This window comes from Curcuma longa, chromosome 9 (assembly GCF_044706935.1).
Source record: "Curcuma longa cultivar G26 ecotype Majalengka, Jawa Barat chromosome 9, ITB_CL_G26_1.1, whole genome shotgun sequence".
Classification (NCBI taxonomy): domain Eukaryota; kingdom Viridiplantae; phylum Streptophyta; class Magnoliopsida; order Zingiberales; family Zingiberaceae; genus Curcuma; species Curcuma longa.
The window spans coordinates 11147182-11170110 of record NC_133869.1 but is presented as its reverse complement, the minus strand read 5'-3'; the positions used below and the strand labels follow the sequence as shown (position 1 = coordinate 11170110).

At 36.5% G+C, this 22929-nt stretch overlaps 6 protein-coding genes across 6 annotated transcripts; 4 read left to right on the top strand and 2 right to left on the bottom strand.

The window, feature by feature from the left end:
- Positions 1-215: 215 nt before the first annotated feature.
- Positions 216-2655, bottom strand: LOC141834741 (large ribosomal subunit protein eL8y-like). The gene is made up of 7 exons (XM_074722085.1): positions 2606-2655; positions 2340-2387; positions 2040-2241; positions 1034-1203; positions 792-920; positions 614-706; positions 216-538 (listed from the first exon to the last, which is right to left on the bottom strand). The coding sequence occupies exons 1-7, from the start codon at positions 2606-2608 to the stop codon at positions 407-409; spliced, it is 777 nt and encodes a 258-aa protein (XP_074578186.1). The 5' UTR covers positions 2609-2655; the 3' UTR covers positions 216-406.
- Positions 2656-3519: 864 nt separating this feature from the next.
- On the bottom strand, positions 3520-5614 carry LOC141834713 (large ribosomal subunit protein eL34-like). Its single transcript, XM_074722057.1, has 4 exons — positions 5469-5614; positions 5166-5245; positions 3899-4008; positions 3520-3790 (listed from the first exon to the last, which is right to left on the bottom strand). The coding sequence occupies exons 1-4, from the start codon at positions 5545-5547 to the stop codon at positions 3694-3696; spliced, it is 366 nt and encodes a 121-aa protein (XP_074578158.1). The 5' UTR covers positions 5548-5614; the 3' UTR covers positions 3520-3693.
- Positions 5615-5897: 283 nt separating this feature from the next.
- Positions 5898-8381, top strand: LOC141834553 (large ribosomal subunit protein eL8y-like). Its single transcript, XM_074721867.1, has 7 exons — positions 5898-5960; positions 6179-6226; positions 6329-6530; positions 7408-7577; positions 7690-7818; positions 7904-7996; positions 8072-8381. The coding sequence occupies exons 1-7, from the start codon at positions 5958-5960 to the stop codon at positions 8201-8203; spliced, it is 777 nt and encodes a 258-aa protein (XP_074577968.1). The 5' UTR covers positions 5898-5957; the 3' UTR covers positions 8204-8381.
- Positions 8382-8880: 499 nt separating this feature from the next.
- Positions 8881-11699, top strand: LOC141834923 (large ribosomal subunit protein eL34-like). Its single transcript, XM_074722318.1, has 4 exons — positions 8881-9016; positions 9258-9337; positions 11234-11343; positions 11431-11699. The coding sequence occupies exons 1-4, from the start codon at positions 8938-8940 to the stop codon at positions 11522-11524; spliced, it is 363 nt and encodes a 120-aa protein (XP_074578419.1). The 5' UTR covers positions 8881-8937; the 3' UTR covers positions 11525-11699.
- Positions 11700-12076: 377 nt separating this feature from the next.
- On the top strand, positions 12077-15081 carry LOC141834552 (mitochondrial dicarboxylate/tricarboxylate transporter DTC-like). Its single transcript, XM_074721866.1, has 6 exons — positions 12077-12236; positions 12361-12444; positions 13203-13264; positions 13913-14274; positions 14586-14800; positions 14878-15081. Exons 1-6 carry the CDS (start codon positions 12117-12119, stop codon positions 14932-14934), a joined length of 900 nt encoding a protein of 299 aa, XP_074577967.1. The 5' UTR covers positions 12077-12116; the 3' UTR covers positions 14935-15081.
- A 1509-nt stretch (positions 15082-16590) lies between these two features.
- Positions 16591-20693, top strand: LOC141834551 (alpha-1,2-mannosyltransferase ALG9). The gene is made up of 10 exons (XM_074721865.1): positions 16591-16912; positions 17898-17985; positions 18096-18255; positions 18459-18679; positions 18775-19070; positions 19256-19367; positions 19454-19592; positions 19873-20069; positions 20154-20243; positions 20314-20693. Exons 1-10 carry the CDS (start codon positions 16635-16637, stop codon positions 20461-20463), a joined length of 1731 nt encoding a protein of 576 aa, XP_074577966.1. The 5' UTR covers positions 16591-16634; the 3' UTR covers positions 20464-20693.
- Positions 20694-22929: the final 2236 nt, after the last annotated feature.

Sequence of the window (22929 nt, the reverse complement as noted above, 5' to 3'; positions counted from 1 at the left end):
ATTTATGTAAATATCAAAAACATAAAAAATATTTCGTTAAAATAAAAGGCCATTTTAAGTACTTATTCTATAACAAAGTAACTACCCTTTTTACCATTTTATATTAAAAAAATATCTTTAAAATTAAAAAAAACAACAACAAGAATGTCCCTTTTGCTGAAAGTGTATGGTAAAATAAGCTTTGTATTTTAAAATCATCCAAACAAGCGATGAGATATCGAAAACAAATATCCCAAAGCAGAAAACGATGCTAAAAAAATGCCAATACATATGAAGTAGTCAAGTTCAAAGAACCCTAAAGAAGAGAAGGATTGGAACACTTCAGTTACACCTCATGTGATTGCAAATGAATGTGTTACTGGCGATCGAACTCAACGTAAAACCCTACATGTCGAAACATGGCTACCTAACTCATCCGCTGAGCAGATTCCTTGGCGAGCAATTTCTCCTTGGCCTTAGCCTTTGCTTGAGACTTAGAACCCATTATGCCACCGCCCCACTTCCTCCTGATCTCGTCGAACTTGTCGTTGAAGTTCGCCTGAAACGACATTAGAATAAGTATCGACAATACAGTAACGATAAGTCGGCCACAAAGGGTTGCTCCCATATTCACCTTGATGGCTTCCAGGATTTTACTGAATTCCAATTTGTCCTCGTTCTTCACAGTGGTCAAACATAGTGCAGTTGCAGTTTTCTTATGCACAATCTGTTGTGATTCAGCAACAAGAGAAGTATCAGCATGTAAGAGTGCATTGGCATGAGATAGATCGTCGACAATAAGAAGAACCAACCGCTCCCAAACGGGATTTTCCTTTGACGATACAGTAGGGAATCTCCATTTTCCTGCACAAAGCTGGTAGCCAAACTACAAGTTCAACTGGATCCACGTCGTGAGCTATAACCACTAACTGTGCCTTGTTCTACAATGAGGTCAAGTTGAAACAAAGAAGACAAAATGGCACATGAAATGATTCACTCAACGAGGTAAATGGCTGAAATAAAAGAAAATGAGAAAGTGAACAATAAGAAATACCTGCTCGATGAGGTACGTAATATGATTAAGCCCGTACTTCACAACAATGGGTTTCTTAACTTCAAGAGTCTTTCCCTCGGCCTCAGCCTGTGCCCTCTTAAGAAGCCTTTCCTTCTTGGCAGCTCGGTCTTCAGGTCTGTACTTGAGAAGCAATTTGAACAGATTTGTTGCTGCATTAAGATTATTAAAATAATTTCATAAGATTAGGTAATGTGTGCATATATGTACATATTCAATGTAAGCAAACACATTTGAAATACAGGATAAACCTTTTTTAGGCACTGAGAACAAATGGGCCCTAAAAAATCTGATTATACTAGCAGAAATTTGAAGATATTATGACTTCAAAATAGAATGGGCATTGATGGACCACAAAACAACTCGCCTACAACTACCAATTTAATGTGTAAAAAGAATGATACTGACCAAGAAGGAACAACACTGAAGTTTGGTATCAACTATTGTATTGCCATGTGACTGAAAAATCTAACTCACTTAACAGTTTGAACAACAAAAAATGTTGAGGATGGTAATGCATATAATATGGCAAAGATGATATTAAAAAGAAATTGTGCTGAGTGATTAGATGTTAACAGCATGTTGAGAACATATACTGAACAAAAATACAAACCAGAAGAACGTCAACCTAAGCTAAGAATGACTGTGGTGTAGCACAAACTTGCTTAAGCAACGAATCCAATTGTGAAGGTAAGAGAAAGAGTCAGAAAATGGTTGACTAGATTTGTTATCAAATTGAATATACATGTGAAATTAGTTGTTAATCTTTTTGGAAAGATAAAGTAATTGATGCAAAGCAACACCTAAAACAATTGTCAGTTCATGAACCAGCGGTGGACAAAAAAAGAGATAGAGCAAAAAATGAAACAACAGATAACGTGAATGGAGTGCCATTAATTCTTCAAATAATTCAAGTAAATTATGCTTGAAGGCCTGACTCTGCCAATCAAGTCAAACATCTTAAAATAGAACAGAGATTTCCAAATACCAAGGTTCTTGTCCAGTGTTCGAGTGAACTGATTCAGAGCAGGAGGAACCTTCAAACGCTGCTTTAGAATCCTTTTTTGCCTCTGAATCCGGACAACCTTCGGCCATTTGACGAACCGATGCAGATCCTTCTTCGGAGGCAATGCACCGCCAATGCCGAATTGCTTCGGGCGCTTCTCAAACAACGGATTGACAACGTTCTCCTGTAGAGCAAAAGCCATAACTCACTCAAAAGGCTTGAATTCCTTAACCGGACCAACAACGACGAAGCAAAATACAAAATTGAAAGTATAAAAATTACCCGTTTCTTCTTTGCTGGAATGGGGGCATTTCCAGACCTTTTCGGCGCCTGGAGAGGCAAAGATCACAACTTTAATGGTGCTTAAACAAAATCAAATTGCATTAAAAAAGAAAAAAAAGGGCAGAAGCGGAGCAACGATAAAGCGAAATAAAAAGAGAGAAGGTTGCCCAGATCACAGGTTTCTAATCGAATTCGATGGAAGAAGTCAGCAGATAGCTAAAACAGATTGGATTCAATAAATTGGATGATAAGTAGAGGGGAGGTACCATTTCTTCAGTCCTCGAGATCGGAAACGAGGGTGAAAGACGGCTTTGGAAACCCTAGCAGAACTGGCACCCCGGACAACGAAGAGGGCCTTTTATAGACAACATCCTCTTTTAGGGTTCGGCACGTGACTAGCGTGTGTGCGATCATTTTTTTCAAAACATATTTTTAAAATATTTATTCCATAATTTATTTTCTTAAAATTCAATACTATTTTATTTAAGTTATTAACTAATTTCTTTTGATCATATTTTGATTATTCGATCAATTAGACCTTTTATTATAAAATATTTAAAATGGAAATTTAAATCCAAAGATCAATGGAAAAACATCATCCATTAAGAATTTTAAACTAAAAACATTTAACAATTTTAAAGATCACCTTCTTAAATAGTAAAAAGGTAATAAATATGTATAATATTTGAGCACATTATCATTTGATTTATATTATCAAGATAATATCATTTGATTTATATTATGATCTATTATCCAGCCGCATCAACAAAATATCAACAAATATATTATAAATTTAGAATGTGATTTCCTTGATAATTTAAGATTTTCAGTGATTTTAAAAATTAATAAATTTTTTCCCTTAATTATCCTCTAATTTTAAAATTTAATTAATTAAAATAAAATATATCATAAAATTTAATTGAAATCAAATTAATAAATTTAATAAATTATAATTTAAATATTGATTCAAACAATATTAAATTATTTATATATGATTATTAGATAATCATATAATTAAGATTCCAAATTTATGGCAAGCAAAAAGTCACAGGAAAAAATAAAAAACAAAACTAGACTAATATAAAATTTTTAAATTTAGATTTTTTTAATGATGTTCTGAAATCCCATTTGAAAAGCAGAACTTTAAAGATAGCAGGCAGAAGTGCTGTGTTTGAAGCACTTAAGGAAAAATAATAAGTCACTTAATGAACATGGAGAACCATGACCGTAAACACAAACAATTCAACCAATTACAGACTTTAAAGTTGTAGTAAACATATTGTTTGAGTGAAAACAAAAGGTCTCGATTCAAAATGGCAGTAGAACATCTAGAGTCTCTGGTTTACTTGTTGGCTTAGCTTTTGGAAGTAGTTTGCTTCTCTTTCGCCTTCTGGATCTTCAAAACCTTTTTCACAATCTTCTGTTCTTCGACCAAAAAGGCACGAATGATCCTACAAGTCGAACCAACATACGTATCAATGTAGATAAATCATATACTAAGTAAAATAATGGTTGACTGAGACTGGATAAATGATGGTTAAAAAGGACCGAGTTCGAACCTCTCACGAACTGCACCTCCAGACAGCACTCCACCGTATGCTCGGTTCACAGTCCTCCGGTTTCGGGACAACCGGGATCTCTTGTACTGGGTGGGTCTCAAGTGAGGAATCTGTGAACAAGCAGTGTATCACAGTGGAAATGTAATACTTGAGAAAATGAAAAGATACTGCAAAATGAAATGACAATTACAGTCAAATAGTTAACACACTAAACATAGCATGTAATGAACACAACATATTAATTCACTCTAGAATAGCACAAATGAATAGAAAGCATGAGTCGGGAAAAAGATCACAACAGAGCTTTACCTGTATACAAACATGTTTTTGAGATTAAATATAAAAGCTACAAAAGAAAAGTTACATCAGGTAAAGCTGGGCCACAAGAATGACAACAGGCATCGACACTACAGAAAGGGATGGTAATCAAGCAGATGAATCCAAGAAGAGTGCAGCAATATTCCAGTAAAACACGCCTAATGACTGAAACCAGGCCGCATCTAAGCGGCATGACAAAAGATCATAATTGAAGCTTCTTAAAATTTTTACCATGGCACCAACATAAATTGTACCGTGGATATGAAAGTAATTCTTACTCAATGGACAATACAACTTGATGGCTAGTATGATAAGTAACATTCCTATAGAACAATAATGTCACTCACAATGCCTTTTGGACAACCAAACCAATCTAAACATATAAAACAATATATTTTCAAGGTGGCTACGAGAACAACACAATTTAAAGTTTGAGTCTACACATTGGAGATACTTACACAGATTATAGGAATCATTCCCATAATGATGGAGAAGAAAACAATTCAATCTACTGTTAAAACCAAAGAAACAACTTGCTCATTTAATCTTACAAACAATATATACAATCTTCTCAGGGTACTAACTGCAGGAAGAAAATGTCCCAAAAGGAAGCAAAAAATAAATAAAAAGTTGATGACTAGATAAAGGTTACAAGAAATCTATAGCCTATCCGGTCAAATATAAACAAAAAAAAAGATCAAATATGTCAAAAATAATCATGTAGTATATCAACTGATGTGTATTTGTTCTCATCAGGTTTACAATTAGTTTATTAAGTTGTAGCATTTGAGTTGGAAGACTTTTTACACATGAAAAGAACAAGAATAGACATGCTGCATTGAAATAGTACACCCTAGAGAAGTTTTCAAAACAGTATAATTAACATCAAAAAAGAGATAAACTTTTAACAAAATTAATGATGGCGCATAAAAAGCAACGATTTACTTACCCCTTGAATTCTCTTTCCGGTAACAGGGCATTTAGGCCCTCTGGCTGTCTTGTGCGTGTACTGGTACACGAGCTTCCCACCTACATTTTGAAATCAAGCCAAATCAAAACCGAAATAATCCATGCAATATATGTTACATTTTCAGAACCGAACGAACGAAATCGCAAAAATGTAAAGCTGTTACATGATACAGTAAGGACATCAAAGAGAAACTCGAATCGATCTAGAAGAAAACTGCTTGCTGAAAACATGATTGAAGAAGCCAGAGCGAGAAAGAAAACAGCCAAGATCGGATTTTATTACCTGGTGTTTTGACGACACGCGTCTGGTTCGATTTGGTGGCATAGCTATGCCGCTTCCGGTAGGTTAATCTCTGCACCATCCCGCCTCTTCTTCCGATCTCGCTCCGTCGGCGCCTCGCAGGAGCTTAGAGGGCGAGCAAAACGCGTAGAACCGCCATCGCATTGGTGGGAAGAGGGCTTTTATACGGGAGCGGTAGCCTGCTTGAGAACGACCTAGATCGGACGGTCATATTCCATCCGACGGTCGTAATAATTGCGGTCTTTAGCCCAATAGTGACCAGGCCCATGTGGCGGAGCCCACTATAATCCAGTGAAATGCCCGTTAAGGGAAATGAATTAACTGTAAAAAAACACGTGACATCCACGTGCCAAACCCTAACGGAGGATGTTGTCTATAAAAGGCCCGTTCGTTGTTCTAAAGGTTGACCTCCCCGCTTGGGTTTCCACAGCCGTCTCTCCGCCCTCTTTTTTGATCTGGAGGACTGAAGAAATGGTATCTCCTCTCTAGCCATCTTCTACTTTAATGAATCCAATTTGTTTTAGCTATCTGATAACTACTTCTGTTCAATTCGATGAGAAACCTATGATCTTGGCTACCTTTTCTCTCTATTTGTTTCGCTTTATCGTTGCTCCGCTTCTGCTTGTTTTTCTTTTTTAATGCAATTTGATTAGGTTTAAGAACCATTAAAGTCATGATCTTTGGCTCTACAGGCGCCGAAAAGAGCTGGAAATGTCCCCGTCCCAGCAAAAAAGAAACGGGTAATTGTTTTTTTTACTTTCAAATTTGTATTTTGTTTCGTCGTCGTTGCTCTCGTTGTGTTATTTGTGCCTTTTGATTGAGTGACGGTGGTTGTTGCACAGGAGAATGTTGTCAATCCGTTGTTTGAGAAGCGCCCGAAGCAATTCGGCATTGGCGGAGCATTGCCTCCGAAGAAGGATCTGCATCGGTTCGTCAAATGGCCGAAGGTTGTCCGGATTCAGAGGCAAAAAAGGATTTTAAAGCAGCGGTTGAAGGTTCCTCCTGCTCTGAATCAGTTCACTCGAACATTGGACAAGAACCTTGGTAATTGGAAATCTCTGTTTTATTTTAAGATGTTTTGACTTGATTAGCAGAATCAGGCCTTCAAGCATAATTTACTTGAATTATTTGGAGAGTGTCACGTCATCTAAAGTTTCAATTTTTTTGGTCTATCTCTTTTTCTGTCCACCGCTGGTTCATGAACTGACAATTGTATAGGGTGTTGCTTTGCATCAATTACTTTATCTTTCCAAAAAAGATTAACAGCTAATTTCACATGTATATTCAATTTGATAACAAATCTAGTCAACCATTTTCTAACTCTGTCTTACCTTCACAATTTGATACGTTGCTTAAGTAAGTTTGTGCTACACCACAGTCATTTTTAGCTTAGGTTGACGTTCTTCTGGTTTGTATTTTAGTTCAGCATATGTTTTCAACATGCTGTTAGCATCTAATCACTTAGCACAATTTCTTTTTAATATCATCTTTGCCATATTATTTGCGTTACCATCCTTAACATTTTTTTGTTCAAACTGTTAAGTGTGTTTGATTTTTCAGTCACATGGAAATACAATAGTCGATACCAAACTTCAGTGTTGTTCCTTCTTGAGTCAGTATCATTCTTTTTTTGCATTGAATTGGTAGTTGTAGGCGAGTTGTTTTGTGGTCCATCAATGCCCATTCTATTTTTTATCATAATATCTTCAAATTTCTGCTAGTATAATCAGATTTTTTAGGGCCCATTTGTTCTCAGTGCCTAAAAAAGGTTTATCTTGTATTTCAAATGTGTTCGCTTACATTGAATATGTACATATATATACACACATTATCTTTTTATACCATCAAGAGACCTGATTGTTTGAATTAATTCATGGTCTATTACCTAATTTTTGAAATTATTTTAATAATCTTAATGCAGCAACAAATCTGTTCAAATTGCTTCTCAAGTACAGACCTGAAGACCGAGCTGCCAAGAAGGAAAGGCTCCTTAAGAGGGCACAGGCTGAGGCTGAGGGAAAGACACTTGAAGTTAAGAAACCCATTGTTGTGAAGTATGGGCTTAATCATATTACGTATCTTATCGAGCAGGTATTTTTTTATTGTTCACTTTCTCATATTCTTTTTTTTCAGCCATTTACCTCGATGAGTGAATTATTTCATGTGCCATTTGGTCTTCTTTGTTTACTTGACCTCATTGTAGAACAAGGCACAGTTAGTGGTTATAGCTCACGATGTGGATCCAGTTGAACTTGTAGTTTGGCTACCAGCTTTGTGCAGGAAAATGGAGATTCCCTACTGTATCGTCAAGGGAAAATCCCGTTTGGGAGCGGTTGGTTCTTCTTATTGTCGACGATCTATCTCATGCCAATGTACTCTTACATACTGATACTTCTCTTGTTGCTGAATCACAACAGATTGTGCATAAGAAAACTGCAACTGCACTATGTTTGACCACTGTGAAGAACGAGGACAAATTGGAATTCAGTAAAATCCTAGAAGCCATCAAGGTGAATATGGGAGCAACCCTTTGTGCCCGACTTATCGTTACTGTATAGTCGATACTTATTCTAATGTCATTTCAGGCCAACTTCAACGACAAGTTTGACGAGATCAGGAGGAAGTGGGGCGGTGGCATAATGGGTTCTAAGTCTCAAGCAAAGGCTAAGGCCAAGGAGAAATTGCTCGCCAAGGAGTCTGCTCAGCGGATGACTTAGCATTTCGGTGTTGTCGTTGTTGTGGCATTGTTTTTCGAGTTTTTGCTTTTGTTCTATATATCCACCTTTAGCACTTGGTACAATTGAAGTTTCCCTTCAGGGCAATGTTTAGATAATTAAAATTTTGAATTTAAATATTTAAATTCATGAAATATAATGGGTTATGGATTTTGGTTTATAGTTTTTGGATTTGAGTTGAGATTTTTTTTTTGTAATATTCTTGATTTAATTCGATGATATACATCTCAATTGACATTAACTAATTATTTTGAGCTTTTATAGAAATTAGTTATCTTTATTTATTTATCTTTTCTAAGTTTTTTACTCTCCTAACTAAAATATTGTGTAGACCTAGTTTTCTAAAGAACAATTCAATTAAAATAAATTGTAAATGAAGAAAAATATATATATTAATCTTGACAATTTAAAAGAAAGAATAAAGCAAATTATTCTTTTTTTTCAAAAGTCTTAAAAATGTTTTTTTTATTTATTTTGGGAGGAGTTTTATTGATAAATGTATAAAATTTATAATTATTAGTCAATATTGGGGTTAAGACAACGTTTATTACGACCGTCGGATGGAGTTTATGGAGACCGTACGATCTAGGGCTCAACGTTCTTCAGCTCCCTGATAAAGCATCTTCCATCGACTGTTTGCCGTTTCTGGGTGTGTTTTGGTCGTCTGCTGAGCTCCTGTGAGGTGGCGCCGGAGTGAGATCGGAAGAAGAGGCGAAATGGTGCAGAGGCTAACGTACCGGAAGCGGCATAGCTATGCTACCAAATCGAATCAGACTCGTGTCGTCAAAACTCCAGGTGAAAGATTCGATCCTTGCTATCCTCCTACTCGCTCTGAGTTCTGCAAATGTGTTTTGACATGCAGTTTTCTTATAGATCGATTCGTATTTATCTTTGATGTTTTACTGTCTCTTGTAACAGATTTGTATTTTTTGTGATTTCGTTAGTTTGATTTGAAAATGCAGCACACAGTTCATGAGTTTTTGCTTTTTCTGTCATGGATTATTTTGTTTTGATTCTGTTTGATTTTAAAATGCAGGTGGGAAGCTCGTGTACCAGTACACGCACAAGAGAGCCAGCGGGCCGAAATGCCCTGTGACTGGGAAGCGAATTCAAGGGGTATGCAAATCGTTGCTGCTAATTTGCTATTAATAATTTTGTTAATTGATTATCTTGTCGTAATTGTACTTCTTTTCGGAACTTCTCTAGTGTGTAATATTTCAATGTGCTGCAGCAATTTTTCTTTGGTTTTCACAAGAGTAATGTTCTTCTCTGGTTGTCACAAAAATCTGCCTCATTCGGTGCATTCTTCCATATTCAGCTTAACAACTTGCTCTACAATTGATTGCTGAACTAAATCCTTCTATTCAAATGCTGTTAAATAGATGTTATGATATCCTAAACAATACAATTCAAAATGCTACAATTTAATAAATAATAGTAAAATCTGATTGTAAAAAATCAACATCTATTGATTTACTACATGACTATTTTTAAGAGATTTGATTTTTATTGTTTTTATATTGGTTCTATGCTTTAATGAAATGGCATTTGAGCTGTATTATGTATTATTTAGTATAGTATGTCTTCCATGAATTTAATTGTACCTTACATATTTGGATATAATTGTTTAACCTATATTTTGTCACTGACTTCTATCTCTTTTTTACTTCTGTTTGGACTTTGTTTTTCTACATTAGTGCCTCAAGAAGCTTGTAGATTGCTTTAGGCTACATGATTAAGTCACTGAAAGGCAGTTTATGGTTTCATGTGAGGTGCCTTCCTAGGTGCAAAATGTTGGGTTGCAAAGGTGCAAACATAGTCCCACATCTAAAATACATGGGAAAGATCATAGGTTTAAAAAGATGAAAAATATCTCCATTGGCATGAGGCCTTTTGGGGAGAGCCCAAGAACAAAGCCATGAGGGCTTAGGCCCAAAGTGGACAATATCATATCATTGTGGAGATGTGAACATTCTTTAGATTCAACAATTGGTATCAGAGCGAGGCCGCTCTTCACCGGACTAACCGTCGGATGAGTCATGATCCAGATCTAACCATGTGGAGACCCTCGGGAAAAACAAAGGAAGTAGGGGAGGCTCGGACCATGAGGGGCATGGCAGCCGGACCATGAGGACATGGTAGCCGGACCATGAGAAATGACAGCCGTACCATGAGAAATGGTAGGGGAGCTTCCAGTGGTCCTTTGTTTGAGGGGGGATTGTTGGGTTGAAAGGGTGCAAACATAGTCCCACATCTAAAACACATGGGAAAGATCATGGATTTAAAAGGATGGAAAGTATCTCCATTGGAATGAGGCTTTTTGGGGAGTGCCCAAGAACAAAACCATGAGGGCTTAGGTCCAAAGTGGACAATATCATGCCATTGTGGAGATGTGGACATTCTTTAGACCTTACACAAAATGATACCTACAATCTTTATCAGCATCTCTAATGATATGGAGTTGGAAAGTTGTTAAATCTTTTGGCAGTCTCTTTAGTCGAAGAACAGTTCAGGTTGATCCAAGGATGAGTGGTATTATTGTTCTCTGATAATATATGTACGATACTGGTGCAGTTTCTTCTGGTGCTATCGTAAAAGTCTGAAGAAGTTTTAATTAGGTAATCTTTTGACATACCAATTTTGAGCTTACCATTTAGCTGTGATCTGGTTTCGATCACTTGGTTTGTTTTACTGGAATGCAGTGGCACCCTTCTTGGATCGATCCATTTGTTTACCACCCCTCTCCGTAGTGAACTAGCTTTCGCAGATGTAATTTTTATTCTTATGGAAATACTTTTGTGTTTAAACATGTTGTCATATCACTTCTAGGATGGCAGTTTACCTTCTTTGCTTTTGTAGCTTTTCTTCGACATCTCAAAAACATGTTTGTGTTCGGATGAAGCTCTGATGCATGTTCCTTTCCCTGCTTGTCGATTCTATCCAGTTGCACTAAGTTGTCGATTCTCATTTCCTTCTGGATGAGATCAGTAGATACTCTCTGCTTGTTTACAGATTCCTCACTTGAGGCCCACCCAGTACAAGAGATCCCGGTTGTCCCGAAACCGGAGGACTGTGAACCGAGCCTACGGAGGAGTTCTATCTGGAGGTGCTGTCCGAGAAAGGTTGCAACTCAGGCCTTTGTCCATGATCTAGCAACTCATTCAATCTTTATGCTGTTCGGGTTAAATATACGTCGGTTTGACTCTCAGGATCATTCGAGCCTTCTTGGTCGAAGAGCAGAAGATCGTCAAGAAGGTGCTGAAGATCCAGAAGGCGAAAGAGCGGCAAATTTTGAAGAGCTAAGCCATCAGGAAAACCGGAATCTCGAAATGGTTTCAGTCATTTTGAATCTAGAAATTTTGTTTTCACTCTGTTGTTATGTTTTCTACAAACTTTAAAGGCACTGGTTTGTTAAATTGCTGGCGTTTTCCGTTGTGGTTTTGTATGTTCATAAATGGAATTGTTATTCTTCTTTAAATCTTGGTTTAAATTGGCATATGCTGTTTACTACAACTGTAAAGACGGTACTGTAGTTTACCATTTTAAGTAAATGAAGGTTTAAAAAATTGCAAATGATATTAAAAAAATGTAAATAATTATTAAAGATAAATATTGATAATCGAATTTATAATTTTGAAATGATCGAATTATTTTAAAATTTTTTGCTTGTGAAAATTCATTTTTATGTATTATATATGAAAAATCTAACAAAAAAGTCGGAAATCCCGAAATTAAACAAGCGAAATTTTAAAATAATTATATCTTTGCTTTCCTCTCCAGCCACATTTCCGTCCAAGTAAACGCATGCCGAATAAATTTCATCACTCGTTCTAGGTTTTCGTGTGCTGCCAAAGCTTCCTATCGGAGGCCCTCCTAATTCGTCTCTTGAGCGGCGATGGCGGAGGGGAATCCTAAGCCTCAGTCCGGAGTTTGGACCACCGTCAAGCCTTTCGCCAATGGCGGCCTCTCCGGCATGCTCGCCACCTGCGTCATCCAGCCCATCGACATGGTCAAGGTAAGTCCTAGATCCGAACGTTCTTTCTTCTTCATCATCATCAAGTTCTTCAACTGTTAGTGGATCTCAGATCTATGTTCGTCTTTAAGATCCGCGTCTTTAATGGAGATTCCATGGGTTGCAGGTTAGGATCCAGCTGGGGCAGGGGTCTGCTGCCCAAGTGACGAAGAACATGCTTGCCAACGAAGGCTTTGGCTCATTTTACAAGGTTTGGCTACTTTTGCTTTGTCCTAGCAGGTTGCTAGTGGTGGTTGTACAATGAAGCAACTAATTTTCTAGCATCTTAATGTCTACTTTTGAGCGTTAAGAGTATTTGGAGGAACTCTTGAACATTATATTAGGAAAGGTGGTCTTGGTTCAGACTTAATGTATCTGACATCCTTGGAACTGTCGTTGTTTATGCATATTTTGTTGATTTAACACAATTTGATGTGCATTATATCGCAACATGAACATTATATAGCAATTGTTGTTTATCAAACTAATTTTGTCTGGCAGGAAGAATTGCATTTGCAGTGAGCAACAAGCAGCAATTTCTTCCTACTTAGCACTTCAATTGAAGTAAATATGTCTCACAAATTCTTGACAAACAAAGAATTGAAGTATCTCTTTCTTAATTTCTTAATTTTTTTATTTACTATGAATCACATTATTCACAATTTGTATCAAGTTGTTCCGTGCTTCTTTGGTGCATATGTAATTCAATTTCACACACTTGATAATTATCTTCTTCCATTTATTTTGCATCCTAAATTCTTCTTTCTCCAAAAAATATTTTTCTGTAAGAACCATCTACATCATACTTTAGCTCTTCAACCTTTGATTTGTATTTTTACCATATATGCCTTGCATCAGTGCTATAATAATCTGCTTGAATTGCTTTGTCCATAGCTTAAGAGAAAAATTGTTTTCTTCTCGACTGCATTCTGTTTTAATTTTTGGATTGACCTTTCCATCTTTAAACAGGGGCTGTCAGCTGGCTTACTTAGGCAGGCTACTTATACAACTGCAAGATTGGGTTCCTTTAGGTATGTTTATCTTTATTCTTCAAGTTGATTTGGTAAAATGTGGCTGTTATGTACATATTGAAAGTTTGTTTGAGGATCATTTTACTAGGTTTGGAGCTTCAATAAGGATGTGTTATTGAAGCCGAGAATCTACAAACCTTTTATAAGCTCAATCACTTTTTGAGGCAAATCAAATGATTGAGTTTCTGTAATTCACAATTGTTGAAATTTCTCCTCTTCACATAATTATTATGCTCAATTATTGAAAAATGTAAAATAAGACAAGGTAAAGTTTTCCAATATAACTTAACCTGTTTTTCAAATTTGACTTGCAAATGGCTATTTGGAGAAGTGAGATCTACATTTTATAAGAAAACATTTGATTTGCAAATAACTCTCCCATATTTCGCTCAAATAGGTTTCTCTTTAGTAGTTTCTTCTGCTTCTTTATGATCTTAGGTGAAGTTACTTTTTTGGGTCAAGTGTGTTTGTTCTCTCAATTTCATCTCAACATTTCTGTTCTGGGTAATGCACAGTCTTGCACTATTGCTTGTTTGTGAATTCATCATTGAAAGTTTGTGAGTTCTTGTTCTTCTATCTCAAATTTGACTGAAAAGAGGTTGGTGATTACAAAGAATTTTGATTACTGATCCTTGATTATTTGTTTAGGGTGTTGACGAACAAAGCTATCGAAGCTAATGATGGAAAACCACTACCATTGCTCCAGAAAGCTGCTATTGGTCTTACTGCTGGAGCAATTGGAGCATGTGTTGGAAGCCCAGCTGATTTAGCCCTCATCAGGATGCAAGCTGATGCAACTCTACCTGCAGCTCAGCGACGCAATTACAAAAATGCTTTCCACGCTCTTTACCGTATCATCTCGGATGAAGGAGTTCTGGCTTTGTGGAAAGGTGCAGGTCCCACCGTTGTTAGAGCAATGTCACTTAACATGGGTATGCTTGCATCATATGATCAGAGCGTCGAGCTGTTCAGGGATTCCCTTGGCTTTGGCGAAGTTAGCACTGTGCTTGGTAAGATGCTAGATAATATTTAAATTTACCTCTATGTTTCTTTGTTTCCACTGGTTCTCGATCTGGATTCTGAAAGATAGATTCATTTGAGCACGAGTACAGTTTCGTTCATCAGACTTTTTTGGTAGTTTTTTCTACATTATTTATATGTCAGAGAATAATTAGATGTCTTATATAGGTAATAAACAACATCATTCACTTTGAAACAAACCCCTTTCTTAAGTTTTCCAAGTCAAAGTAGTTTGTAATCTTTATGTTTGCGAAAAAAGTGTTACTGCACACTCAATCAGTGATTATGTTTTTGTGTTCAGGGGCAAGTGCTGTTTCGGGGTTCTTCGCATCGGCTTGTAGTTTACCTTTCGACTATGTGAAAACACAAATACAGAAGATGCAGCCTGATGCCAATGGGAAGTATCCCTACACTGGATCATTGGACTGCACCATGAAGACCTTGAAATCTGGGGGTCCTTTCAAATTCTACACTGGGTTTCCTGTTTACTGTGTGAGAATCGCTCCACATGTCATGGTAAAACTTCGCCCTTTCCTCACTTCTGATTCATTGTACATACTTTTTCGATTCTTAAATGCCATGTTATTTCTTAGATGACATGGATATTCCTCAACCAAATTCAGAAGTTCGAGAAGTCGATCGGCTTATAGAACTCTAGTGCATTATTGGAACAATGCACAAGTTTTTAACTCAACCGATTCCGAATAATATAGATATAGTTCAGCAGGCTGGTTTCGGTAAGCGATAGCCTTCCCATCTGCTTCATTCACATTGCATTCCTGATTGTTTAAGTTGATACCCCTGATACCCCCTTGTTTTGGTTTTAGTTTGGATCGTTTATGAAGATAATTATGATGGATAATTCATGCTTATAGTTTGTATCTTGGATTGTAATTGATTATTAAACACAATCAAGTATTTAAAGTACAACTCAAAGGTATTTTTGAAATTTCGTCGAGGCATTATTCAGATCTTTTTAAAAGAGGGGTTAGCTTAACCAAATAATGTTTTTTTTTTCAAAAAAAAACTTTGTTTACTGTAGAGGGCGGATTATTGAAGAGGTGGGACATTTCCTCTGCCCCTGGCGAGAGTTCAATGGGGGGCTTGTGGATGGGCTCTTGTAAGCGTGTAGCTTGCTGTGAGCTTGCGGTGGCTACCTGGCCATTTGGCCTCAAGTTTGTAGCGGCCACCCGACCGCCTAGACGCGAGCTTTGATGATTGTGCTGACTTACCGGGAATACATTTTCACAGATGATTTAATATCGACTAAAAGTTAAAAGAGTATCTTTTATTTTTGGAGTCTGTTTCATTTTCATATATAATTTATTTAATTATTTTTATTATATTATTATTATTATTTTATATTTTTATTTAAATTTTGAATTAGGAGTGTGTTTTAATAGTTATGAAATTGTAATTGTTATAATTATTGTAGTAATTATAAAATTATAGTTGTTATAATTGTGAATGTTAAATAAAATTTTGAAAGATAGTAATTTTTATCTGAATTATGAAATATGTAATATATTAAATTAAAATTCAAGTTAAAGATTTATATTTATTATTGGATATAATCTATAATGGTCCAGTAGGTTTAAAAAATATCATTTAAAGATCTTTTAAAAGTTTTTTAATTTTTTATTTAAGATTATTTTTTATATTTTAGTACTTATAATTTGATTATGTTATTATAGTTGTAGTAGTTATAAAATTATAATTATTATAAGTTATAATTGTTATAGTTGAAGTATTTATGATATTATAATTGTTATAATATGTGTAATAATTATGATTTTATAATTATTATTATACCATTTAAATTAGATAATAATAAAAATAATATTAGAATATAATTATGTCATATCAATAATATGAGATTTTTTTTGATAAAAAATTAAAATTTTGTGCTCGTTGATTATTTGGGAAAAATATATATATCCTTTGATCTTTGCCATCTTTCCATCTTTATATCTGTATTATCTCTTCTCCATGCACCGAAGTAAACGAGACATTTTGTCTTTTTGCAAAAGAATAAAAAAAACAGAATTTCAATTTCTCCTCCTGTGAAAACAAAAAAGGAGTCACGTGCGTAGCACATGACAGGAGAGCCCATCGAGCCCAAAGAACGCATCTTTTCCTGTTGCTGCGCAAAAAGAATATTCCTCTGGTCCCTTCGAACCGCTTGATCGTCGACTACAAACGGTACACGTGTCGATTAGACACACGAATCATCAGTTTCTTCCTGGCGAATCGCAACACTATTAGTGTGTTCCGGCGGACCAACTTAAAGTAAAGCTCCCCTCCGCTTTCCCTTTCGGCGGAGCAGTGAGTTCGGAACGAGCGATCGGCGATGGCCCTCTCAGTGGCGCGGCAACGGCGGGCGCACCTGGCAGATCAAGGCGCCTCGTCGTCTTCTTCGCCGTCGGATCGGTACTCGAAGGAGGATAAGGGTGAGAAGAAGGAGAAAGGGGCGGGCGTGGGGTGGCTCCTTCCGGCGCTTGTCCTTGTCGTGTTCCGTTACGCGAGTGCATCCTCCAACATCATCCATGACTGCGACGAGGTCTTCAACTATTGGGAACCCCTCCATTACCTCCTCTACAAATCTGGATTTCAGACCTGGGAGTACAGGTACGCCCTCCTCGAAATTGTTTACTTCAGCTCTCGCTTTAAGAAAATGGTGATTTGATTTTAGATTTTTCAAATTGATTCCATGTTTTCGTCCTGTTTGTAAAGGTGAAAAAATTACAATTTTGAACTGAGATTGCTTCTTTTTTTCTGTATAGTCTTAGCAATTTGCATTCAGGTTTTAATAGTTATGATTCGTTGACTTAAACAGTATTTTGGAGTTCAGCTTGGACCATCATTAAGTAGGTATATGGATTAACATGATTAATTGGCATATGCATTACATGCGATGGCTATCTAAAACAGAAATCTAGTTAAGTATTATCAACGTTTATTTCCATAGCAGACAACTTTGATCGTTGACCTAAGTATATACAACAACAACAATAAAAACAATTAAGTTTTTATTCCATTAAGTGGGATCGGTTATATGGATCCTCCTATGTCTTTGAGCTCATTCCGCTACTATATCTTTATCTATATCAAATGAATTTTATCCTATTTTATAATTGTGAACTATCTCTTTTTTGATCTCCCTCATCCTCGATTAACTCCGCCATAGCTGGTCCTAAGCCTGGGTAAAGGAAGAGGGTTGTATTAGGTTGCGAGCTAACAATAATACGCAAATATTATGTATGACCTATGTATATACACTTAGCTTAAAATGAAAACATTATAATGCTCGTTTCTAGTGATATTTCAAAAGCTAACTTGTTAGAGTATATCTAGTTATAAATATGAGGAACCTTTGATGGCTGAAAATTGTGGTTAGTTTAAATTCATGCAGTTATTTGAAGGTGAAGACTCTAATTAGATGTATTCGTTCACCTTACCATTTGATGCTCTAATATATTAGGTCCCTAACTCTGATTAGATGTATTCTTTAACCTAATTGCTCTAATATATTAGGACCCTAACTCTAGAGGTTACTATATATTATTCTGAATATTCTGTTATCACAAAATTACTCAGTTTCTTTCTTGTGCAGCTCTGAGTTTGCATTGCGGTCATATCTATACATCTTTTTTCATGCATTGATGGCTGGGCCTGCTTCATTAATGTACATTGACGAGAAGGTGAATGTCAGCACAGTAGATTTAATAGATTAGTAGAATTTGCAGTTTTATGCCTAATTGCAAAAGACAACATAGTTTTTGTTCACTTACTTTTTGCAATAAACTTGCAGGTTAAAGTCTTTTACTCAGTAAGACTCTTTCTTGGTCTTATCTCAACTGTCACCGATACATTTCTTGTGGTTGCTCTTTCAAGAAAATATGGAAAGAGGCTTGCGTGGTATACACTTGCTATGCTATGCCTAACCAGTGGCTGTTTCTTTGCCAGTACAAGTAAGCCGCTTCTCCTTTTCTGTTATTTGTTGTCTGTTGGTTTCTTTTCTATATTTTGTTCACTCTTGAGCACCATGCCCACCTCGGCTTAAGTAATATTTGTCATCCATTGTTTTGTCATTTTGGGACAACTAAAGCTGATTAATTTCATTGTTATTTTTTCTCTATATTAGCTTCTCTCATTCATAAATACTTCTTTTCAGGTTTTCTTCCAAGTAGCTTCTCCATGTATGCAGTTACTCTTTCATCAGCACTTTTCCTTCTTCAGAAACATGCTGTAGCTGTTTCTATTGCTGCTGCTGGAGTGATCATAGGCTGGCCATTCTCTATTCTAGTTTTTCTTCCGATTACATTCTTTTCTTTGACAAAAGGAGGATTTAAAAGAGTATTTTTATCAGGGCTATTAACTTCTGTGTTTGTTCTTGTAAGGACACTGACTATTGACTGATTTGTCATTTCAACAATCTTTCACATTGGTCACGACTTTTTTTTTTTTTGAAAAAAAAAACTTTTTGCCAGGCTATTTCATTGTTTGCCGACTATTACTGCTATGGGAGATGGACGTCCTCAGTATTCAATCTGCTGAAATATAATGTTTTTGGAGGTGGTCAGAGTCACTTATATGGAACTGAAGGACTCTCGTTTTATTTCAGGAATGGATTTAATAACTTTAATTTCTGTTTCATCCTTGCATTACTTTTCGTGGCATTTGTCCCGATTGCGAGGAAGAAATATGGCCCAGAACTGTTGGTTGTGGTCTCTCCCATATATATTTGGCTGGCTTTTATGTCATTGCAGGCTCACAAAGAAGAAAGGTAATTTTTCATTAAGATTGCTTTATTGATCTTGTTAGAAATTTGTTTCACAAGGCTAATCACTTAATAATTCCTGAGTGGTCTTAGAAAAGATTTGAAGGACTTTGGTCTTGTCTAACACAATCCATCTCAAGCAAATTCATGTTAATTTCAGTCTTATGATATGCTAATTTACTGCATCACAGATTTCTCTATCCGATATATCCACTTATCTGCGTCGCAGCAACGGCTGTAATTGATAGTTTCCCCGATCTTTTCCGTGACAAGTATGCAGTGGAAGATTCAACTCTTGTTATGGTATATTCTCTATTTCCTACTGTGTAAGGTGATTGATGAGGCAATTAACTGTCATATGCTTGATTTCGTCTTGTCTACTCGTACAGATTGCTAAGGGAGTAAGGCCACTTTTCCTGGGCCTTGTATTGTGTGCATCCCATAGCCGGACGTTCTCTATACTTAACGGATATTCTGCGCCTTTGGAAATATATAAACACTTGGACCATCATGATGTTGTTGGAAATGGTAAGCTTTCTTCTATTTAAAACTAGAATCATCCTGTCACAGTTCTATACGATATATCAAGTTCCTAGTGTTTAGGATACAAGGAAACAATAAAATGAAAAAAATTTATAGTCTTATAATTTCTCAAGGCGATCAAAATGTCACCTCTTTTTAAATTTTTTTAGAAAGTCTAGTCGACGACAACTATATTTAATATTCCAGTTCTTATAGCGATACTCGGTAGTACCTGGTAGATTTGATTATATACATGAATTTGATGGAACATTTGCCTTCATGACAGGGACAGTGCTTTGCGTCGGAAGCGAATGGCATCGTTATCCTTCTTCATTTTTCGTGCCTTCATACATTAAGGAAGTTCGATGGATAGATGAAGGATTTAGGGGTCTTCTCCCATTCCCTTTTAATTCAAGTTTGGGGGGCATGGCAGCTGCCCCATCTTATTTCAACGACAAGAACAAGGCTTCCAGCGACCAATATGTAATCTCCCAGTCGTCGTGTCTATTAATTAGATTTTCCGATATGTCACTTACGATGCTATCCTACTTGTGACTGGATTCACAGCTTAAAGACATCAAACTCTGCACCTTCTTTGTGGAGCTAAGTTTGCAACGGCCATATCCCACTCGAGGAAGTGACTTATCGACATGGGAGGTACACGACTTCTTGAGCTCCACTTTTTTTGACCAAGTATCCATGTTCTAACTGAAAATTGTGGTTTCAGACTCTTGCAGCCATACCTTATCTGGATAGAGAGTTATCGCCCGCTATGTTTCGGTCATTCTTCATCCCCTACAAATGGACGCAAAAGAACACTTTCGGTCTGTACAAGTTGCTAAAGAAAATACCGAAGAGCACCGGAGGACATAGTTAGCATGGTAAGATTCAGTTTGGTAGACAGGTATCGTATGTTTGTTTCGTCGCGAGCACACTGCATTGTTTTTCGTCGTGATCGAACAATGAATGCATTTTCGCCCTCGAGTTCTTACTGCCTGCTCCTCCATTCTACATTTAGGCAAAAGGGATTTTGTAGTTAAACTTGTTAGTCCTGATATCAGTTTGGATGCTTTGATGGTTTATGCAAGCCAACTTTCTATTCGATAAGTCAGTGTTCAAAGCTTTAGAGATTTAAGTATTTAAGAATTTAAATGATGTCGAGTTGACTTAACTTCTATGCTTGTACTCAGCTTATGTGGGATCGCTTCTTGTGCTGGCTCAAACATGACTCGAGTAAACTAGATCTATGCTCAGCTCGATATCGACAAACATTAACTATCATGGGCTTGTTGGGATGGTAATGGATCGGATTTGAATTTCATATCACTACAAAATAATATAGAATTAGTGATGAATTTTAGCAATGAAAAAAATTATCACAAATCGATAATAAAATTAGCAACAAAAAGGGAAATTATCGCTAATCAATATAGCGATGAAATTAATTTCATCGTAAATTTGGCAACAAAATAACAAAGTTCATCGTAATTTTATGACGAATTCAAAATTCGTCGTTAAATTGTGATGAATTGTGGATTCATTGTCAAATTGCGATAAATTGTGGATTCTTTGTCAAATTTGGCGATTAATTTTGATTTGTCTGCTAAATTGACAACGAATTCATAACTCGTCATCAAATTTATGAGAATTTTGGATCTGTTGTTAAATTTGTGATGAACTTTAGATTTGTTGCTCAATTTTGAATTTTGAATTCGTCGTCAAATTTATTTTGTTTTTGATAGTTAAAAACTTTTAAATTTTGTGATGGATTTTAAAATTCGTTCTAAAAAAATTTAAAATCTTGATCTTGCGATGATTTTAAAATTCATCACAAATGTTTGTGACGAATTTCAAAATTCATCCCAAAATAATCCTAAAAATCCATATCTTCACCTCGATCTTTTCCCACGCGCAAAAAAAAAAAAAATCATAAACTCCTAATCTTCTCCCCTTGGCTCCGATTCTCTCCTCCCTCGGCCTTGACGATTCTCTCCTCTCTCAGCCACGATGATCCTCTCCGTAGATATAAGGTATTGATTTTCTCCTTTCTTTTCCTTTCCTCTCTCTTCTCCAATCAGATACGAGGGGTTAGAGAAGCGTGGCGGCAGCCATGGCGACCTCGACTGCCACCATAGCTTAGCCGCGAGGTTGGGACGCTAGCGGTGAGGTTGGGACGCCAACGGTGAGGTTGGGACACCAACCGCGAGGCTAGAACGCCAGCCGGCGACGCTGGTCATGTCCTCATGTGCCTCAGCCTGGACGTGTCGCTAACAGCTACCTTGTGCGCCTTAGCCTGGGCACGATGCTAGTCGAGACCTCATGCGTCTCAAATTGGGCGCGATGTGGACCGTGAGGGCAGCCACAACGTACCGCAAGGCTTTACTGGATAGCTATGAGATTAAATTGAATATTGCAAAGTTTTTGTGATGTTTTACTACAAGATTATGCTTTTTTAAATTGTACATCTAATGGTATTTCTATAATTTCAGGACATACCAAGCCACATAGTGAGTCGTGGAAGAAGGTGAGCAGCAATTCCCAATATAGACGAGCAGCGTTGTTTTATTGCATTTATTTTCTTTATTTTTTAGTGTTTATATTAAATATTTTGGACGTCCAATTAACACAAGTGTAATTATGTCACCTTGTCGGTAGACTTTGAAATATATCAAGAAACTTTGATGAAAGTTCTTGCTAAGGAGTTTGGTGCTAGAGTGTTCATTGTGGATTGCCTCACACTATTTGGTGTAAGAATTTTTCCTTGATTGTCTCGTTGTGATTCAGTTCATTTTCTTTCATTATTTATGTTGAGCCGACCGTTCACTTTAACCTGATTTGTGTAGCAGCATTGAGAACACCCTTTTTTTATACATAAATATAATAGATATTATATATCCACTAACCTACAACTTGAGCTCATCTTTCTTAGTGTTAAACACTTGTATTAAACCATCAATTATTTTTTTAAACCGTAAAAAAAACACTTGTATTGAATATCGACATAGCTGTGAGGCCAGCCACGAATTTAGGAATTAATTAATACTTGTATCTACAATAATGGTTACTTTAATATTAGTTAGTATTATACCAATTTAATAGGAATTAATTATATTTTTGTTATTGATGAGATCTATACTATTCTGCAAAAAAGATGGATCCGCCATCTTAGCGGCCCCGTACCTTACAGTGATGAAATCTATACTAAAAAAAATGATAATCCCAGTAGCCAACATCTCTGGAGGTGGTCGGCCCGGTCCCACGGAAGTTTCCCACCGACCACCAGGGTAAATCAGGAAGCGCATACGGCGGCCAATCCAGATGCCCAGCATCCTTTGATTGCGTT

Excerpts from the sequence above, each read along its gene's own strand:
- LOC141834741 (XM_074722085.1), bottom strand. Across the intron at positions 707-791 it reads GAAAATCCCGTTTGGGAGCG|ATTGTGCATAAGAAAACTGC; the intron begins GTTGGTTCTTCT and ends GAATCACAACAG. Across the intron at positions 539-613 it reads AAATCCTGGAAGCCATCAAG|GCGAACTTCAACGACAAGTT; the intron begins GTGAATATGGGA and ends ATGTCGTTTCAG.
- LOC141834713 (XM_074722057.1), bottom strand. The coding sequence starts at position 5,547 with ATGGTGCAGAGATTAACCTACCGGAAGCGGCATAGCTATGCCACCAAA. Across the intron at positions 5,246-5,468 it reads GCGTGTCGTCAAAACACCAG|GTGGGAAGCTCGTGTACCAG; the intron begins GTAATAAAATCC and ends TTCAAAATGTAG. Across the intron at positions 3,791-3,898 it reads GGAGGTGCAGTTCGTGAGAG|GATCATTCGTGCCTTTTTGG; the intron begins GTTCGAACTCGG and ends TTCGACTTGTAG.
- LOC141834553 (XM_074721867.1), top strand. Across the intron at positions 7,819-7,903 it reads GAAAATCCCGTTTGGGAGCG|ATTGTGCATAAGAAAACTGC; the intron begins GTTGGTTCTTCT and ends GAATCACAACAG. Across the intron at positions 7,997-8,071 it reads AAATCCTAGAAGCCATCAAG|GCCAACTTCAACGACAAGTT; the intron begins GTGAATATGGGA and ends ATGTCATTTCAG.
- LOC141834923 (XM_074722318.1), top strand. The coding sequence starts at position 8,938 with ATGGTGCAGAGGCTAACGTACCGGAAGCGGCATAGCTATGCTACCAAA. Across the intron at positions 9,017-9,257 it reads TCGTGTCGTCAAAACTCCAG|GTGGGAAGCTCGTGTACCAG; the intron begins GTGAAAGATTCG and ends TTTAAAATGCAG. Across the intron at positions 9,338-11,233 it reads CTGGGAAGCGAATTCAAGGG|ATTCCTCACTTGAGGCCCAC; the intron begins GTATGCAAATCG and ends GCTTGTTTACAG.
- LOC141834552 (XM_074721866.1), top strand. The coding sequence starts at position 12,117 with ATGGCGGAGGGGAATCCTAAGCCTCAGTCCGGAGTTTGGACCACCGTC. Across the intron at positions 12,237-12,360 it reads AGCCCATCGACATGGTCAAG|GTTAGGATCCAGCTGGGGCA; the intron begins GTAAGTCCTAGA and ends CATGGGTTGCAG. Across the intron at positions 14,275-14,585 it reads CGAAGTTAGCACTGTGCTTG|GGGCAAGTGCTGTTTCGGGG; the intron begins GTAAGATGCTAG and ends TTTTGTGTTCAG.
- LOC141834551 (XM_074721865.1), top strand. The coding sequence starts at position 16,635 with ATGGCCCTCTCAGTGGCGCGGCAACGGCGGGCGCACCTGGCAGATCAA. Across the intron at positions 19,593-19,872 it reads TCATGATGTTGTTGGAAATG|GGACAGTGCTTTGCGTCGGA; the intron begins GTAAGCTTTCTT and ends CCTTCATGACAG. Across the intron at positions 20,244-20,313 it reads GTGACTTATCGACATGGGAG|ACTCTTGCAGCCATACCTTA; the intron begins GTACACGACTTC and ends TTGTGGTTTCAG.